At 36.6% G+C, this 16,851-nt stretch overlaps 1 protein-coding gene across 1 annotated transcript in view; it reads left to right on the top strand.

The window, feature by feature from the left end:
• The window catches only part of GABBR2 (gamma-aminobutyric acid type B receptor subunit 2), an 879,763-nt gene that overhangs the window by 603,074 nt on the left and 259,838 nt on the right, over positions 1 to 16,851 (top strand). The window contains exon 7 of the mRNA XM_074207949.1: positions 14,647 to 14,883. Within this exon, the coding sequence (XP_074064050.1) occupies positions 14,647 to 14,883 (237 nt within the window). The remainder of the gene's footprint in view (positions 1 to 14,646; positions 14,884 to 16,851) is intronic.

The raw sequence follows: 16,851 nt of genomic DNA, 5'->3' as shown, positions 1-16,851 counted from the left end.
CATCCTTCACATAGTCTGCAGTGATTTTCCTAAAGAATCACACCCCCCCCCCCCCCCCCGTCTCAATAATCTCTAATGATTCCCTTCTATTTCTAAGGATCAATTACAAGCTAAACACTTTACAATCTAGCCCCTTCCTATTTTCCATTTTTTTACATATAACTTCCCCTCACAAACTCACCAATCCATCAATACAGGTTTACTTGCTGTGTCACATATAATACTTCATCTGTTATTTCCTTTGCTGTCCCCATTCCTAAAATACTCTCCTTTCTCATATCTACACCTTGGAATCCCTAGTTTCCTTCAAGATTCAGCCCAAACACATGAAAGAATATAAATATATATACATATATATGTATATATTTATATGTATATATATATATGTATGTATGTATTTGTACATATTATTTCCTTCATTCAAATACAAACTCCTGGAGGACAGGGATTGCTTTTTACTTTTTTGTATCCCCAGTCCTTGATAAAGCTCCTGGCACAAGGTAAACTGCTAACAAAGATTAACTGATAGACTGTCTGTTTACACAATCATCAATCCTCAAAGCAATGTGGTATATACCATCTATGGATAAACAATTGGATTGTGACCTAAAAGACTTGAGTTCTAGTTCTGTCCCTTTCATTAGCAGGTTTATGATTTCAGGGCATCACTTAATCTCATCTCATCTCTCAGTGAACTCAAGGATTTGTTGTGATGATCATATGTATTAATGTGTGTGTGTGTGTGTGTGTGTGTGTGTGTGTATGTGTGTGTGTGTGTGTGTGTTTGAAAATGCCTGGCCCATAACAGATGTAATGGAAAGTGATTTTAAAAGTGTCTAGGGCTTTGTATATTCAAGGTAAAGCCAGCCTGGTGCAAGGGGGTTTAAAAGGTCTGATTTTGGTGTCAGAGGAACTGACTTGAATTCCTTGTTCTATCATTTATTACCCCTGTGACCTTGGTTGAATAATATACCTCTTTAAGCCTCAGGTTCTCCATCCGGAAACAGAAGAGATTGAACTAAATGGCCCCTAAATTCCCTTTTCGGCTCTAAATAGGTGATACTAAGAGAGAAATGATGATGATCCAGAAATCATTGTTCCTTCAAAAAAAATGTTGAATTCTCTGTTTAAGGGTAAAATCTTTTGGACTTCTAACTACCACCAGAGATCTATGCATAATAGATAGAGAACTAACTTTGGAGAAATACCCAGCTCCGACATATATTGACTGTGTGACCCTGAACAAATCACTTTACTCCTCTCTTGGTGTTCTGGATCAGTAGTAATTAAACTCAAATAAAAATGAGGACCACTAAACTATATGTTTCTCTGCTGATATCATATGGATTTAGAAAATCACATATTGATGTTCTCTGCTGATATCATATGGATTTAGAAAATCACATATTGATATTATCTGTGTTCTGTTGAATTTTTATTTTGTTAAATAGCTCCCAATCACATTTTAATTTGGAAGCTTGAGAGAGTATTATGGGCAGCAGGTAACCTATATTGGCCACCGATTTGACACCCCTGGTCCAGACAACTCTCTAGGATTATAAATGACAGAGAGCATGCCAGTCTTTATTGTTGTTTTCCCAATTAGTGCAATATTTTCCCTTTAATTCAAATATTGCATCATGCTTTTATTAGCTGTGTGACTCTTGGGCAGGACCCTCTCAGCTTCAGTTTCTTCATCTATAAAATGAGGAGAATGAGCTCTGAATCTAAGGTCCTTTCCATCTCTAAATGAATCATGAACTTTCTACCACAGGCTCTGCGGAACCCGGAAAATCAACATAGTTCATATAAAGTCAATAATTAATAGTCACCAAACATTTATTAAGCACCTACTATTTGCCAGACACTGTGTTAATAATAACCTTAATTGGTTCCATATTTCTGTAAAATGAGAGGGTGAGACTTGGTGATCTCAAAAGTCCCTTTCTTCTCTAAATCTGTGTTCTTATGTTCTGGGTTCAAACCCAGCTCTGCCACTTTCTACCTTTGTGACCTTGGGCAACCTCCTATTTCTGTAACTTCAAGTTTCTATAAAATGAAGGGATTCCCTATACAAATTAAATAACAGGTCCAAGTCCCAAAACAAAGATTCTGGAGTGGTTTGCCATTTCTTTTTCCAGTTCATTTTCCAAATGAGGAAGTGTCTAAAACCAGATTTTAATTCAGGAAGATGAGTCTACCTCATTCTAGGCCTAGTATTCTACCTGTCCTATCATCAAATGATTTAACATATGCTTAGTTTCCCCTTTCACACAGATCATGAGCTATAATATTTGTATAATCACAGTTTGTCTGCCCTGACCCTAATCCGCTGTGCTCACAATTAGAACCCTTTAATGAATGGGGAAACTCAAGGTCTATGTTCCCCTTACCTATAGCTATGAGGAACCCTGGCTATGACCTATGTCCCACAGCCTTCAGGGATGTCCCAGTTTTACAGAAGGATAGTGAGAATTCAACAAAACTTAGACCTTCAAAAATCCTTCAGATATGAGTTAACTACACTCTTTGTCCAGACCCCATGAGGGTGGGAGGTAGAGCTCAAGGTGGAGGAAATCTCATGGAAGATTTCCTCAGAGTATCTGCCACCTCTTTTCACCAGTCAATCAATAAGCATTTAGTAATCTAGGCCAAGCTGGAATGTAGATAGGCAGTCCCAGAGAATCTGTAACTGTTTACACTAAGCCCCATATTTTCACACTTCTTTCTTGCCCTTTCACTGAAATCCCAAAGTAATTTGGAATGGGAGGTGTGTGTGTGTATATACATGAAGGTAAGTAGCCTAAAGTACCTCCAGCTAATATATCCATCCATGTAACCTTGTTTAGGCATACCAACTAGCATTTATATATAGTGTTTTAAAGTTTGTAAAGAACTTTAACAAACTGTATTCTCAAAAAAACCTGGGACGTGGGTGCTATGATTCTTCCCATTTTACAAATGAGGAAACTGAGACTGAGAGTGGTTAAATGACTTGCCCATGGTTACACAATTAGTGTCTGAGGTTGGATTCAGGCCTTCCTGAACCTAAATACAACACTCTATCCATCGTACCATCTAAGTCTGCTCTGGTTTCCTCAACCTTAGCAGCAACTCTCATAAAATAGCAACTGTTAATTGCCCTACAGACCAGGGGATTATATTTGCTGTTTTATCATCGTGTTCTATTACATTATTGTCACATTAAAACACTACCTAGAAAAGACAGTTACAGAAAGATTCTGCTGACAGAACGATTTACTTTTAATTAATTAATGGATGACTTTCTCCACCAGACTCCCCTGTATTGCAGGAGAAAAATTCTATTTGACTGGTGCTACCAGCTAACCAGAAAAGGGCTATAATCCCTCCAGGAAGAGCCATCATCCCTAAGGATAGGGATTTTCTAAATAGAGAAACACTTGGGCCCATGGCATGCTCTTTTTTTTTCTTTTATTTTTTCTTTAGGTTTTTGCAAGGCAAACAGGGTTAAGTGGCTTGCCCAAGGCCACACAGCTAGGTAATTATTAAGTGTCTGAGACCGGATTAGAACCCAGGTACTCCTGACTCCAGGGCCGGTGCTTTATCCACTACACCACCTAGTCGTCCTCCATGGCATGCTCTTTAACAAACGTGTCCATCGCTTACAGTTTTCAGGAAGGATTTGAGGCTGAGATATGGACTTGGACCAATTCATAGGACCATAGACTTAAAATGAGGAGATAAAGGTCATCTAGTCCAACCCTTTTGTTTCACAGATAAAGAAACTTAGAAGAGGAAGATTTCTAACTTGCTCAAGGTCACAGAGGTAGAAAGTGTCAGAGTTTTCATACTATGACATAAGAACATAGATTTAGAGACCACTGAACCCAACCCTCAAGTTTTACAAATGAAGAAACAGAGACTGATAGTGTCTTTCCCGGGGTTACACAGCTGATAAGAGCATGTCGTGATATTTGAATTTAGATCTTTCTGATTCCAAGCCCAGCAAATCCAGAATCATTTATATTGCACTATCCTGCTCGTCCCTTCATCTTTTCACCCAGGATATTGCTTGGACATTCAAATTTCAAAATCACACCTAGTGAGATGCTTCTTCCTTTTAATAAGTTTGACTATTTTCTAAGCTCCTCTTTTGGTAAATTATTTATAAAATACTATTCCCAGTCATACTATTGACTTCAAAGAAAGCATAGCCCTGGATGGTCAGTTTAGGTTGTGCAGTGGATAGAACAAGAACTCTAGAATCAGGAAGATCTGAATTCAAATCTTAACTCAGACACTTATTAGCTATGTGACCTTTAGCAAGTCACTTAATCCTGTTTGCCTCAGTTTTCTTATATGTAAAATGAACTGATAAAGCAAATGATAAACCATTCCAGTACTTTTGCCAAGAAAACCCCAAATGGGGTCATGAAGATTCAGAAACAACTAATCAACTAATAGTCCAAAGTGTCCATTAAAAGAAGTGGAGTATTTAGAGTAGGAACCCAACCATTTGATCTCAGTTGTTTTTTCTATAAAAGAAAAGAATTGGACTAGAAAATAATTAGGACTCCTTTACACATTAAATTTTATGAATTCATTTCCATTTTTTCAAAATTACTTTAGGCTTAAATTCTGGGGATTTTTTTCCATTTTGAACATTTAATCTAATGACCAAAATTCTCCCATGGAGTTATATAGAGCTATGGAATATATTCCAAGATAAATAGTCTATTGATAGTATCATGGAGTTTTAATAAAAGCATTTTCAATGAAATGATTGCTTTTGAATAATTTTGTAATGTTCCATGGCAAACTACTTAAATGCTGCATAGTGGTGGATTCAGCATCACTGAACTTAATGATGGAAAATAAATATGGGCAATGTAAGTTTATAAATGACCTAACTAAAGAGAGAAATAGTTACAGTAATCCAGTTCCCACTTATTGCCAAGACCCAACAACAAAACTTCTGTTGTCATTAGAGCAAACCTTGGAGTACTATATAGCTGCTAGATATCATTATCCCTGGGGCAGCTAGGTGACTCATTGAATAGAGTTCCACGCCTAGTCCTGAGTTCACATCTGACCTCAGGTACCTACTACCTGTGTGACCCTAGACAAGTCATTTAACCTCTGCTTGCCTTAATCCATTGGAGAAGGAAATGCCAACCTGTGCCAGTATCTTTGCCAAGAAAACCCCATGGATAATGTCCATGGAATCATAAAAAACAAGTTAGACACAACAACAATATTATTATTATTTATTATTATTATTATTATTATTATTATTATTGATTAAGCTTTTAGGAAATCTACAGTTCAGAAATGGATGAAACATAAAAACTATAAAAAGCACAAATGTTCATGGAACCTAACCTTATGGGCAGACTTTCAGCTTAAATCAGCAGTTCTTCACCTCCCACCAATCTACCCACTAAAAGGAAAAAAAGAAGGGGGAGAGGTTATTTTCCTATGCTTGTTAAATATTTTCAGAACTACAAATATTTCTGAAAGTGATCATTCATTTGCAACTTATAAATTAACAAAAGTAATTTTATTCTAGCTCAATACTTAACTGAATTCAGATTTACTAACAAAATAGCAATTTATTTGGGGTAGAGAGAACCAGGTAGAAAGTGAATAGGTAGGTATAACTGGGACATAGAACACTTGGTGTTAAGGACAGACTTGGATGAGATACTGAAGTGGAAGATTAGGAGTGTATGGAATTATTAGGGGCCTAGTAAAAGGAATATCAAATTTTGAAGGGAGGCGGATAAGGTGCAAATGATAAATTTTAGTTTTTTCCCAAAACTCTGCCAAGATGAAAAGATTCATTATGCAGCTCTTCACTTCTATTTAGTTTCTAATCTCAGAACCCAGAATTCAGGTAAGAATTATTGTGTCTAGATTTCAGTTTTTATAGGAAGATCAGGGAATCTTGTTCAGTTTCATTCATGTCTAAATCTCCATGATATCATATGGAGTTTTCTTGGCTAATATACTGAAGTGATTCGCTTTTTTCTACTCCAGCTCATTTTACAGATGAGGAAACTGAGGCCAACAGGGTTAAGTGATTTACTTAAGTAGGAGGCACAGCTAGTAAGAGTCCAAGACCAAATTTGAACTCAAGAAGATTAGTCTTCCTAACTCCAGATACAGTACGCTATCCACTGCTCCACCTAGAGAATCTAACCACTATTTATAGCATTGTTTCCTGTATTCTCTTCAATGTGTTTTGTGTTCTAACATTGAACTTGTGAACACAGTCATTTTTATATAGGGATTGCCTATCCACTTTCTATCTCAGTTTCCAGTTAAACATTTTGTAGGAAACTAGACATTTTTAAAGGATAAGTAATGTATTCATTGTGCCTTAATGACTATTTTAGAATAATAAAGATGGATCTAGAAAGTCTTGTAAACTAGTTAGAAAGATTAAAGGTCATCTAGTCAATCCTCCACAAACACACTTTGCAAACTAAAAAGTTGAGGTCTAGGGAGGTCTCTTGCTCAAGGTCACCATGGGTAGTAAGCATCAAAGGTGACTCTAGAAGAAGCATTTTTCTCACTACAATACACTACTTCCCTGCTTCACTTTAGCAAAATGGCTGAAGATGCCATCTGGTTGAAAGAACCTTGACAACACAGTGAAGATGAATATGATTCAGAGTAGAAAACCAATCCACCTAATTCTGATGCCTTTACTAACTAGAATAAGGCACATAGGTCACAGTCACGGGCTCTTCTCTTCCCAGGAAGGAGTACAAGTACACAGAAAAGAACTGGATTGTAAGAGTTCCTTCTTCCTGAGAACACATACCCTAAATCAGAGATATCCGACACATGGGCTGAATAGAGGTCATATCAGATTGAAATGGAATCTGGAAATATTTAACAAATAAAATACAACACAAATATGTAGTCAATATGTAGGGCTGCAGAGATCCTTCTAGACTGATAAGTGGTCCCTATTTCTACTTGAGTTTGACATCACTATGCTAAATGGTACCAGAGAGAGAGGGGGGAAGGCAGAGACAGAGAAAAAGAGAATGAGAGCCACAACCAGGTGGTGCAGTGGATAGAGTAGTAAGCCTGTAGTCAGGTAGACTAATCTTCCCTAATTCAAAACTGGCCTCAAACACTTACTAGCTGCGTAATCCTGGGCAAGTCACTTTGAGTTGTGTGTCTCAGTTTCCTCATTTGTAAAATGGACTGGAGAAGGAAATGTAAATTTCTTTGCCAAGAAAATTCTAGAGGGGCATGAACTGAACAGCAATAGCTGGTAAGACTTTGGGACAGAATTTAAACTCGTATTTTCCTTGACTCCAAGTTCTTCACTCTATCCCCTAAGAGTATTTGATTGGAAGCTAAAGATCAGTTAAAGGAAGTTAAAGTGTGACCTTGCACACACAAAAGACAAAGAAGAAAGAAGAAAAATGAAAGACAGAGACAAAGAATGAAAAATGAAAGAATAAAAGCTAGAGACAGAGAATGAAAGACTATCAGAGAAGAAAGATGGAGAGAGAGAGAGAGAGAGAGAGAGAGAGAGAGAGAGAGAGAGAGAGAGAGAGAGAGAGAGAGAGAGAAGAGAGAGAAGAGAGAGAAATGGTATCTGGTCCATCCTGCAACCTCAATTTCTTTTCCCTGAGTTTGGTGATCTACTGCAAGTCCCCTTCATTATTCTTGTTCTATACTGTCATGAGAATTTATATCACTGTATAGTTGAACTAATCAATAGTCCATTTAAAGAAAACTTACAGCTGGTAAAGTATTTGGGTAGGAATAGCAAAGAAAGATTTTGGTTCAATGAAAGGAAAAATGTCCTGATAGTAAAAATTTTCTTAAAGTGGAATGAGTTACTTTTGAAGATGGATTGCACCTTGATCACTCAAAAAGCCTTTATTAAGTATCTACTAGGTACCAGTCATTGCGTTAATGTAACCTGGGCTTTTCTGGGCATGCCTGATTCTAATATGGAGGTGCCTTTAAGGAGCTTTTGGAGCATGTCCATATCATTAATTAAAAGAGATCACTCACACTCATATGGTAGAGGGAATGCAGAGGTATCCATGTCAGACAAACTGGGTGTGTTCAAAGGTTCCCTCAACTGTGCATGCCTAGAGAAGCCAAGGTTATACTATGTACTGGGTCTACAAAAAAAAGTAAAAAACAGTCTTAGGATTTGAGTTTAATGCTAAAGAAAACTGAGGTTTGCAGTGAGGAGGAATTTAACTTAATTAATGTTTGGCAGTTAGATGGCATAGTAGATAGTGCACTGGCCTTGGAGTCAGGAGGACAGTATTTAGATTGTAAGGGAGGAGACAATGAGCAAATAACTAGGCACATAAGATACATGTAATGTAGTTTATGGGCAATCTCAAAATGAAGGCATTTGGAAGAAGAGGTGGGAATCAAGAAATGTCTCTTGCAAAAGGTAGAATTTGAACTGAATCTTGAAGAAAGCCAGAGGAGAAGAAGACTGGTAAGGAAAGAAGTAAGAAAGGATTTCAGTAATGAGAGACAACAAATGAAAAGGCAAGGAGTCAGGAGTTGAAGCATCAAGTGTAAGGAACAACAAAATGGCTAGTCTTAGCTAATAGGATTATATTGTGATTATGATTTATTATGTTTGTTATAATTGTGATTATGATTATGATTTCCACTATCTAAGATAAATACTTAAAATTCCGCAGGGTACTGAAGGAAGATCCTTTTGGAGAGATATTAAGGTTGTTTCATTTTGCCTTAATGTTTATCTAGAAGTGGTCACTGCAGAGATTATTTTTGTGCAGAATCAAAAATTTTTAGAGGGGAAAGAGACTTCAGAGGCCATCTAGTCCAATCCACAAAGGAAAAAGAATCCCTTCTAATAATAATGATAGAAATTTCTGTAGTATTAAAAGGTTTGCAAAGGCTTTTTCTTATATGTTATCACATTGATCCTCAAATCAATCCTATGAGATAAAGGTTATTCTTATCTCCTCTTTTCAAATTAAGAAACTGAGGTTGATAAAATTTAACTGACCTGCCCAGTGTCACAGAACTAGCATGATTTTCTTCCCTTTTTGAAGGAAAACTAGGTTAAGTGACTTGCCCAGGGTAACACAGCTAACAAATGTGAGGCTAGACTTGAAATCAAGTAAGTCCTCCTGATTCCAGGGCATGACTACTCCACCTCACCACCCCACAATTAGCAGGATTTAAACCCAGTTCCTCCTGATTCCATACCCAGATAAATATATGGGAGTCAAGAAATTTAATTTAATTTAAAGTTTGTCCTTCACTTTTGAAAAAGACCACAACATCAGGGAAATGATGCCATGACAAGCACATGAACTGGATTTGAGTGAAGAGGTACTGTGCAAAATCACAAGCCTCACTTTCTCCTCCAGAGTCATCTGAGTCCAGTGGCCAGATATGGATCAGGACAACTGGAGATGGCCCTTGATGAGAGGCAAAGTTAAGTGACTTGCCCAAGGTCACACAGCTAGTAAGAGTCAAGTGCTTGAGGTTGGATTTGAACTACTGTCCTCCTGACTCCAAGGCCAGTGCACTATCCACTGTGCCTCCTCATTGCAACCCTCAGTTTTCTTCAGCATTGAACTCAAATCCTATCTTCTGTAAGAGGTCCTTCCTCTTGCAGAGTGACATTTCTTCAGCTCTTTAATGTTTTCAAAGTTTTATATAAATTATATCATTTGGTCATTATAACAATTCTATGAAGTAGATATATTATCATTATCTCCATATTATAAAGGAGGAAATTGAAACTAATAAAAGTTAATCAATTTATCCTGGGTCATACAGCAAGATGATACAGTGGATGTCACACTGGCTCAGGCAAGAGACTCATCTTCCCAAATTCAAATCTGGCCTCAGACAGTTACTAGCAGTGTTACCCTGGGCAAGTCACTTCATTCTATTTGCTTCAGTTTCCTCATCTGTAAAATGAGCTGGAGAAAGAAATGGCAAACCACTCCAGTATTTTTGCCAATAAAAACCCAAGTGGGGTCACAAAGAGCTAGAAACAACTGAGCAACAGAAACAGCTGATTAGACTGAGATAGGATTTAAACTCCTGTCTTCCTTGACTCCAAGTCCCACATTAACCCCTACACCAACTAACAATGGAGTTAAGGGCTAAAATTCTGGACTTACACATATAATTTTGGACAAGTCACTTCTCTCTGGACCTCACTTTCCTTCTCTCTAAAGTGAGGTTAGACTAAATCATCTATATGTTCCCTTTCAGCCCTAAATCTATTATGCTATAATGGTCTCAGCTCTCTTCATTGTGACCTAATATAACAAGACTGATATTGTTATGGAGAAGGAGAGTTGTCATGCAATGCCATTTACTTACATACATTCACCCAAAAGCTATAGAACCTGCAGACTCAACCAGAAAGCTTATCAGCAGCCATAGGGAAAAATAAGTATTTGTTGTTTTACATCAGGAGAAATATGAGTGGCTATAATCTAAGCACAGACAACAGCAGATTGTGTTTGGGAATTAAACAGACCTAAAACCAAAACAGTTAATATGCAGAAAGAGGCTCATGTAATGAAACAAATGAAAAACCCCAAGAGATACTTTCTGGGTATTTAATAATCAATTTATTAATTAAAGCAACTAGCAATCAACAAATTGATGGTCAGCTGTTTCTCTTGGTAACCAAAGACTCCAAGGGAGGTTCTGAAACATCCTAAATTGGGTATATACGTTCTGACAGGAAACTTTCCTGACAAGTGAAAATCATTTCCAATTGGTAGATATTTAATGAGGGATGAGCTAGAAGTCTTCAGCTCTTCTTGGCTGAGAATGTGACCTGATCATGAGATTTAGTCACCTTCAGCGCTCTGAACAGGAGAATCCATCTCCACCCAGACCACTCTAATTGGTTTTCTCTTTCATGAACTAGATCATTCTAAACTTTAATGGAGAAGTACAAGGACAGGGGTTCCTTTCCCCAGAGTAAGAACTTACCCACACTGAATTCTCTCTATACTTTAAACACAAATTAAATCTTCTAGTTGACCCAAAATTTAAGAGTTTAATCCTTGAAGGCTAAAGTAATCTTCTTAATCATGCATGTCCTTCAGAAATACAACTTTAACAAAAACTAGACCTTAATGAGGAAATTAAGAAGAAAAGCCTGGATTCCAATTTAATAACTGGTTATTAATAGTAAAATGATCATTTCTCTCAGTAGATCAAATCAAAAGCATAATTTTTTCACTGACATAAGGAAAAATGGAAAGATTGTATTTAGATTCAGGGACCTGGGTTCAAGTCCTGGCTCTGCTGCTTTTTGTTTGACTTTAGGAAAGTCTATTAAACTGGTCCTCTTTTCTCAACTATAAAATGAAAGCCTTGAATTCTGCAGCCTCTAAAGTCTCATCCAACTCAAAAAATCTATGAAATCCCATGAAAATTTCCCCTTTGAAGTTTCACCTCTCATAAGAGCTTTTTTCAAGTTTTTGTTAATCTTGGTGCCTTCCCTCTGAGACTACTCCCAATCTATCCTGTATACATCCTATCTATTCATAGGTGTTTGAATGTTGTCTCCCCTATTAGATAGTGAGTTCCTTTAGAGCAGGTTCCACCTCCCATTTTCTTAATATTCCTGGCACTTAGCACAATTTTTGATACATAGTAGGTGCTTATAATAAAAGATGTTGATTGATTGGTTGATTGATTGATGAATAGAAGGGCTCACTGAGAATCTGGAAAAGGCAGAGCTTTTCTTTGTTACACTAAACAAGTGACTGAGAGAACTGTGGCCATGGAGTTACTGTAGATAAACATCTCACTCTGCAAAGGAAATTTGAATGTGAAGAAGTTTTTGTGAAAAGTGTATCACACATTTGAAGAACTGATTCTTGTTCTGAATTTTCTGAGGAAGCTGAACCAAATAACATGTCTTTCAGGTAAATAGGTAATGATGGTTGGGGTAGCATTTTCGACATGTCCTATAATCAGAAAGCCAAATTGACAGTAGAAAACTCTAATATTCCTAATGTCTAAGAAAGCATGCATATCAAGATGAAAGGAGAGAAATGATACTGATTTGTTTTTCTAACATCAGTATCATTATCCATGCAGAATTCATACCTTGGTCATAAGCTATCAAGGGGCACATTATGTAGAAATTCTGAAACCACATAGAGACTCCATGGGTTCCACAAAGAGTAGAACATTACCCTTTGAATCCAGGGGCTTTCTCTAAAAAATAGGCTTGCACTCATAATGCTATTTATTCTGCAGCATGATCACCTACTTATTTACAATATTCTGTTTTAAATAATTTTTTACTCTTTACAAAAAATGAATCTGCCAATTGTAAACAAAGCAAAAAATTTAAAATGTGATGGTCAGTGTACAATGCTAGGAGTAAGACCTGGATTCTAGTCCTAACCCTATCAAATTACTTTGAGGTTGCTTATATAGTCTATGGGTCTCAATTTCTATAAAAAGAAGGGATTCTCTCTTTCCAGAAATACTATGATACTATGATTTCTGACTATAATTTGCCACCATTAAGGAAATTCAAAAGAATTTGGTACAGTGCTTTAGTATAATAAATTAAGTGCTGAACCTACAATTGGGAAGAGCTCAGTACAAATCCAGACGCAAATGTTTCCTTGCTATGTGGGCATGCCACTTAACCTCTGCTTACCTAAGATTTCTCAACTGTAAAATGAGAATAATAATAACAATAATAATAATAATAATAATAATACTTACCTCAAATGAGATAATATTTGTAAGGCTTACACATCATAGTTCCTTAATAAATACTTGTTTCCTTATTTTCTTCTTTCCTCCTCCCTTCTTTGCTAAAATTATACTCTGAAAACAATTGATCTATAGAACAGAAAGGTAGTAGTTTTTGTCAAGAACCTAAGTGAGGACACCTGAGCCTCTCCACTACTCTCTGAGGTTGCTTGAAGTCAGTATATAAAAACAAAAACATCTGAACCCCAAGGATAAAGCTTAGACTAGAACTATATATTCTGGAAAGATGAAATCCTTTTGTTGTAGCTGTTGGGTGGTTTTCCTTGTATATGTCTATCTGTATTCTACTATGTTGCTCCTTTTCCTAGGGAAAGTAATACATTGAACTGTAACATAAAATGCTTAAGGTCTTAGACCCCGGATGTACCAAAAGGCTTAGCTATGATAATTCTGTGTCACAGAGGTCAGCCACAACTGGGCCTTTGACAATTTTTCAATCCTCCTCTATCCCTCCTCTTATGTGTCCATGGCAGAGAGAAGACCCTGACATGCAGACTTTGAAGGTACTTCTCAAAAATGAGTTTCCTAAAAATTTCAAACAAAATTTTGAGCACAGTAGAAGTGAATATATAGCCTCTTGAGGTCAAATGCTTTGAAGACACAACATTCATTTGGCTGTAATAGTTCTGATATGTTTGCCAAGCAATCAGTCTCCACATCTCAATTACACCTCAAATGGTGATATCGCAATTGGAGTTATTTAGGTGATTCACTCTGCACAAGAGATTTTAAGACACATAGTCTGCCTAGGGAGATTGCTATATTAAAAAGTAATATGTCAAAGGAAGTGTTATTTTATGATTGTGGGTATTGCCTCAACAACACAAATCACAAACTTTTCTTGAACTTTAGCCAAAAAAACATCATCATGAGGTGAACAAACTTTTAGAAATATACCTTTCTGAAGGTCTTCTAATAATCAGTCTAGCTAGAATGCAATATGGTGTAGCAGTTAGGGCTCTGGACCTCAATCAAATCAGAACAAACTTGGTTTAATTCTCACCTCTAAGTCTAACAAGCTGTATGTCCAATTTACTTCATCAAGAAAAGGGACAGCTAGGTGGCAGAGTAGATAGAGCACTGGCCGTGGAATCAGGAGGACAGGAGTTCAAATCCAGTCTCAGAAACTAGCTGTGTGACCTCAGGCAAGACACTTAAGCCTGGTTGTCTTGCATCCACGGTCATCTCCAGTGGAGCTGACTCACATCTGGCCGCTGGATCCAGAGGCTCTGGAGGAGAAAGTGAGACTGGTGACTTAGCACAGAGCCCCCCCACACACACACACACACACTCAAATCCATTTCATGTGCTTGTCATCATATCACCTCCCTAACATCATGATCTTCTTCAAGAACGACAGACAAACATCATAACAGCATCAATATAATACTTGGCTTTGGAATTAGCTCATTTGATTCTCTTTAAAAAGGAAAATAGAGATATAGTCCATACTGGAAACCTTTCTGTCTTGGTAAGATGGGCTGACACACTCTCCTGGCATAATATTTGAAGTTCTGGGACCATCTCTATATCTGGATAATGTTTCAGAGAAGGGCTGTCATGGAGGTGTTTCATTATAAGAAAAGAGGAAGGTTTGAGGATCTGAGGTATTAGCACTGTTATTAGTTATTAGAATGTAAGCTCCTTGAAGTTAGGGACAAACTTTGCTTAATTGTTTTTAAATTTTCCCTTTCCCTCCCCCCCTCCATCCTATTCTATTTGCACAATTCCTAATACATGTCATTTAATACTTTATTTTTCTTTCATTCATTCATTTTCTTTCTTTTTTAAACTATGTCATCTGGTTCTTTCACTTTCTTGCCTTTTTTTAACCTATTTCTTACTTTTATTTTTCAGACTCCTCAACAGTATGAAAAAGAATATAATGATAAAAGATCAGATGTGGGACCCAGTAAATTCCATGGTTATGCCTATGATGGAATATGGGTGATTGCCAAAACCCTACAGAGAGCCATGGAACATCTCCGCTCCAGCAACAGGCACCAAAGAATTCAAGATTTCAACTATACAGATCATAAACTTGGCAAAATCTTCCTGGATGCAATGAATGAAACCAATTTCTTTGGTGTAACGGTCAGTTTCAAACCTCTTTGAGTTCATTGCCTATTATCTGCTAATATCTCTGGGGGGAAAAATTTTCAATGGAAGAGATTTTATAATTTATGAGAAATAATAAACCAACCTAGTCATCTTTTTCCAACCCTTTAAAGAAATATCATAATTTTTATAAATGCGGGGGCCATCATTACAGATTTTAAATGTATGATCATCTTGGCATTATGTTGGGCCATTGAAACTGAAAAAAAAATAGATCAGGGCTAAATAGGTAGTAGAGAAGATAGAACCCTGGAATCAGAAAGTCCTGAGTTCAAATCTGACCTTAGACTCAAACCATGTGAGTCAATAAACCTCTGTTTGCCTCATGTCTAAATGTACATCTCTTTTATCTCTAAAATGTGGATAATAATAGCTCCTATCTCCCAGTATTATTGTGAAGATCAAACAAGATAATAGTTTTAAAGCACTTACCAGAGTACCTGGCACATAAAAAGCACTATATAAATATTAACTGCTATTGTTGTAGCAACTAGTTGTCTCAGAGAGCTCTGAATCACAAGGAGAAATAGTGAGGAATTCATCTGAAAGTAGTCTGGAGTCAGATTGTAAAGGGTTTTGACTGCCAAAGAGAAACACTAGTATGTTATCCTAGAGGTCATAGGAAGCCACCAAGGCTTCTTGATTAGAAAAGTATCAGGGTTAGACTGGTGCTTTAGTTATATCAAGTAGAGGATTTTTTTTATTCCAATACTTTATGCATGTCCATTTAACAAATATTTATTGAGCTTCTTCTTTATTTGTTAAACTAAGCAGCATACGGCCCTGCAAAATTTCTGAGTAAAAGAAATCAGATTAAAATGCAATTGGTAAATGTTAATGAAAATAAAAATACAATACAACATAGATATTGTTAACGAGGTTTTCCAAGTCAATATTTGATTTATTTCTATTTAAATTGGACACTGATCTGATAGTTTAAGTGCTTATTAATGCATATTCATGATGCATAATTCAAAGAAGGCTACCAATAAGAGTGGGGAGGCATGTGTGTGCATTCAAAGGTGTGCTGGCAGATATTTAACAACCAGCTCTTGATTTTTCTAATCAAAGGATGACAGACTTTTAAATTTAATCTGTATCTTTAACATTGTTTTCAATGTTAATCAATAAAATCGACAAATAATCAACAAAATAATAAATCAAGTCAAAATTCATACAATTTGCTGATTTCCAAGATGTAAATGTTCACAATGAAAATGTAAAGGACAGTTCTAGCCAATATGAACTGGTTCTAGCATGCCCTTGATTTTGTATTACCTTTGAACCTTCCCTCTCAATCAGTTGAATGAATTCTTCACAAGATAAATAAATATCTTCAGAGTCATGGAGAGCAAAATTTTCTATGGTGAAAAAATACCTTATAAATAACCAATTAAATATAGTGTTTGGGGCATCACTCTCCCTCATCTGTTCTTTGGACCCTCAGAGTCTGTCTTGCTTACCTTGCATGGGTTCTGCCTTCAGAGGACTAGTCACACCATTTGTAACCAATATAGAACATATGATTAGAGTTGCTTTATCCCCAAAAGCCTTTAGCAGTTACTTTCATGCTCCATTGGCACAAACTAGAGTTACATGAAAAATTAGCATAGAGTTGTACAGATATGAGGGCTATAGAGCTCAAAAGGTACAGAGAATTTGCTTTAAAAACTTATCAAGTGTTTTATCCACATTTTTTTATTAAAAATACAAAATGAGAGGCAGCTAGTGGCACAGTGGTTAAAGCTTTAGCCCTGGAGTAAAAAGGACATGAGTTCAAATCCGACCTTAGACATTTCATACATACTAGCTGTGTATTCTTGGCATGTCACTTAACCCCATTGTCCCACAAAAAAAAATACTAAATGACTTTTACAAGGTGGGGACCCTAGATAGTATTATTTGTATTTTATAAATAAGGAAACTGAGACCCATAGAATATGT

The sequence above is a fragment of the Macrotis lagotis genome, chromosome X (assembly GCF_037893015.1).
Source record: "Macrotis lagotis isolate mMagLag1 chromosome X, bilby.v1.9.chrom.fasta, whole genome shotgun sequence".
NCBI lineage: Eukaryota > Metazoa > Chordata > Mammalia > Peramelemorphia > Peramelidae > Macrotis > Macrotis lagotis.
Note: the sequence above shows the minus strand (reverse complement) of the source record. Positions and strands in the feature narration are given on the sequence as shown.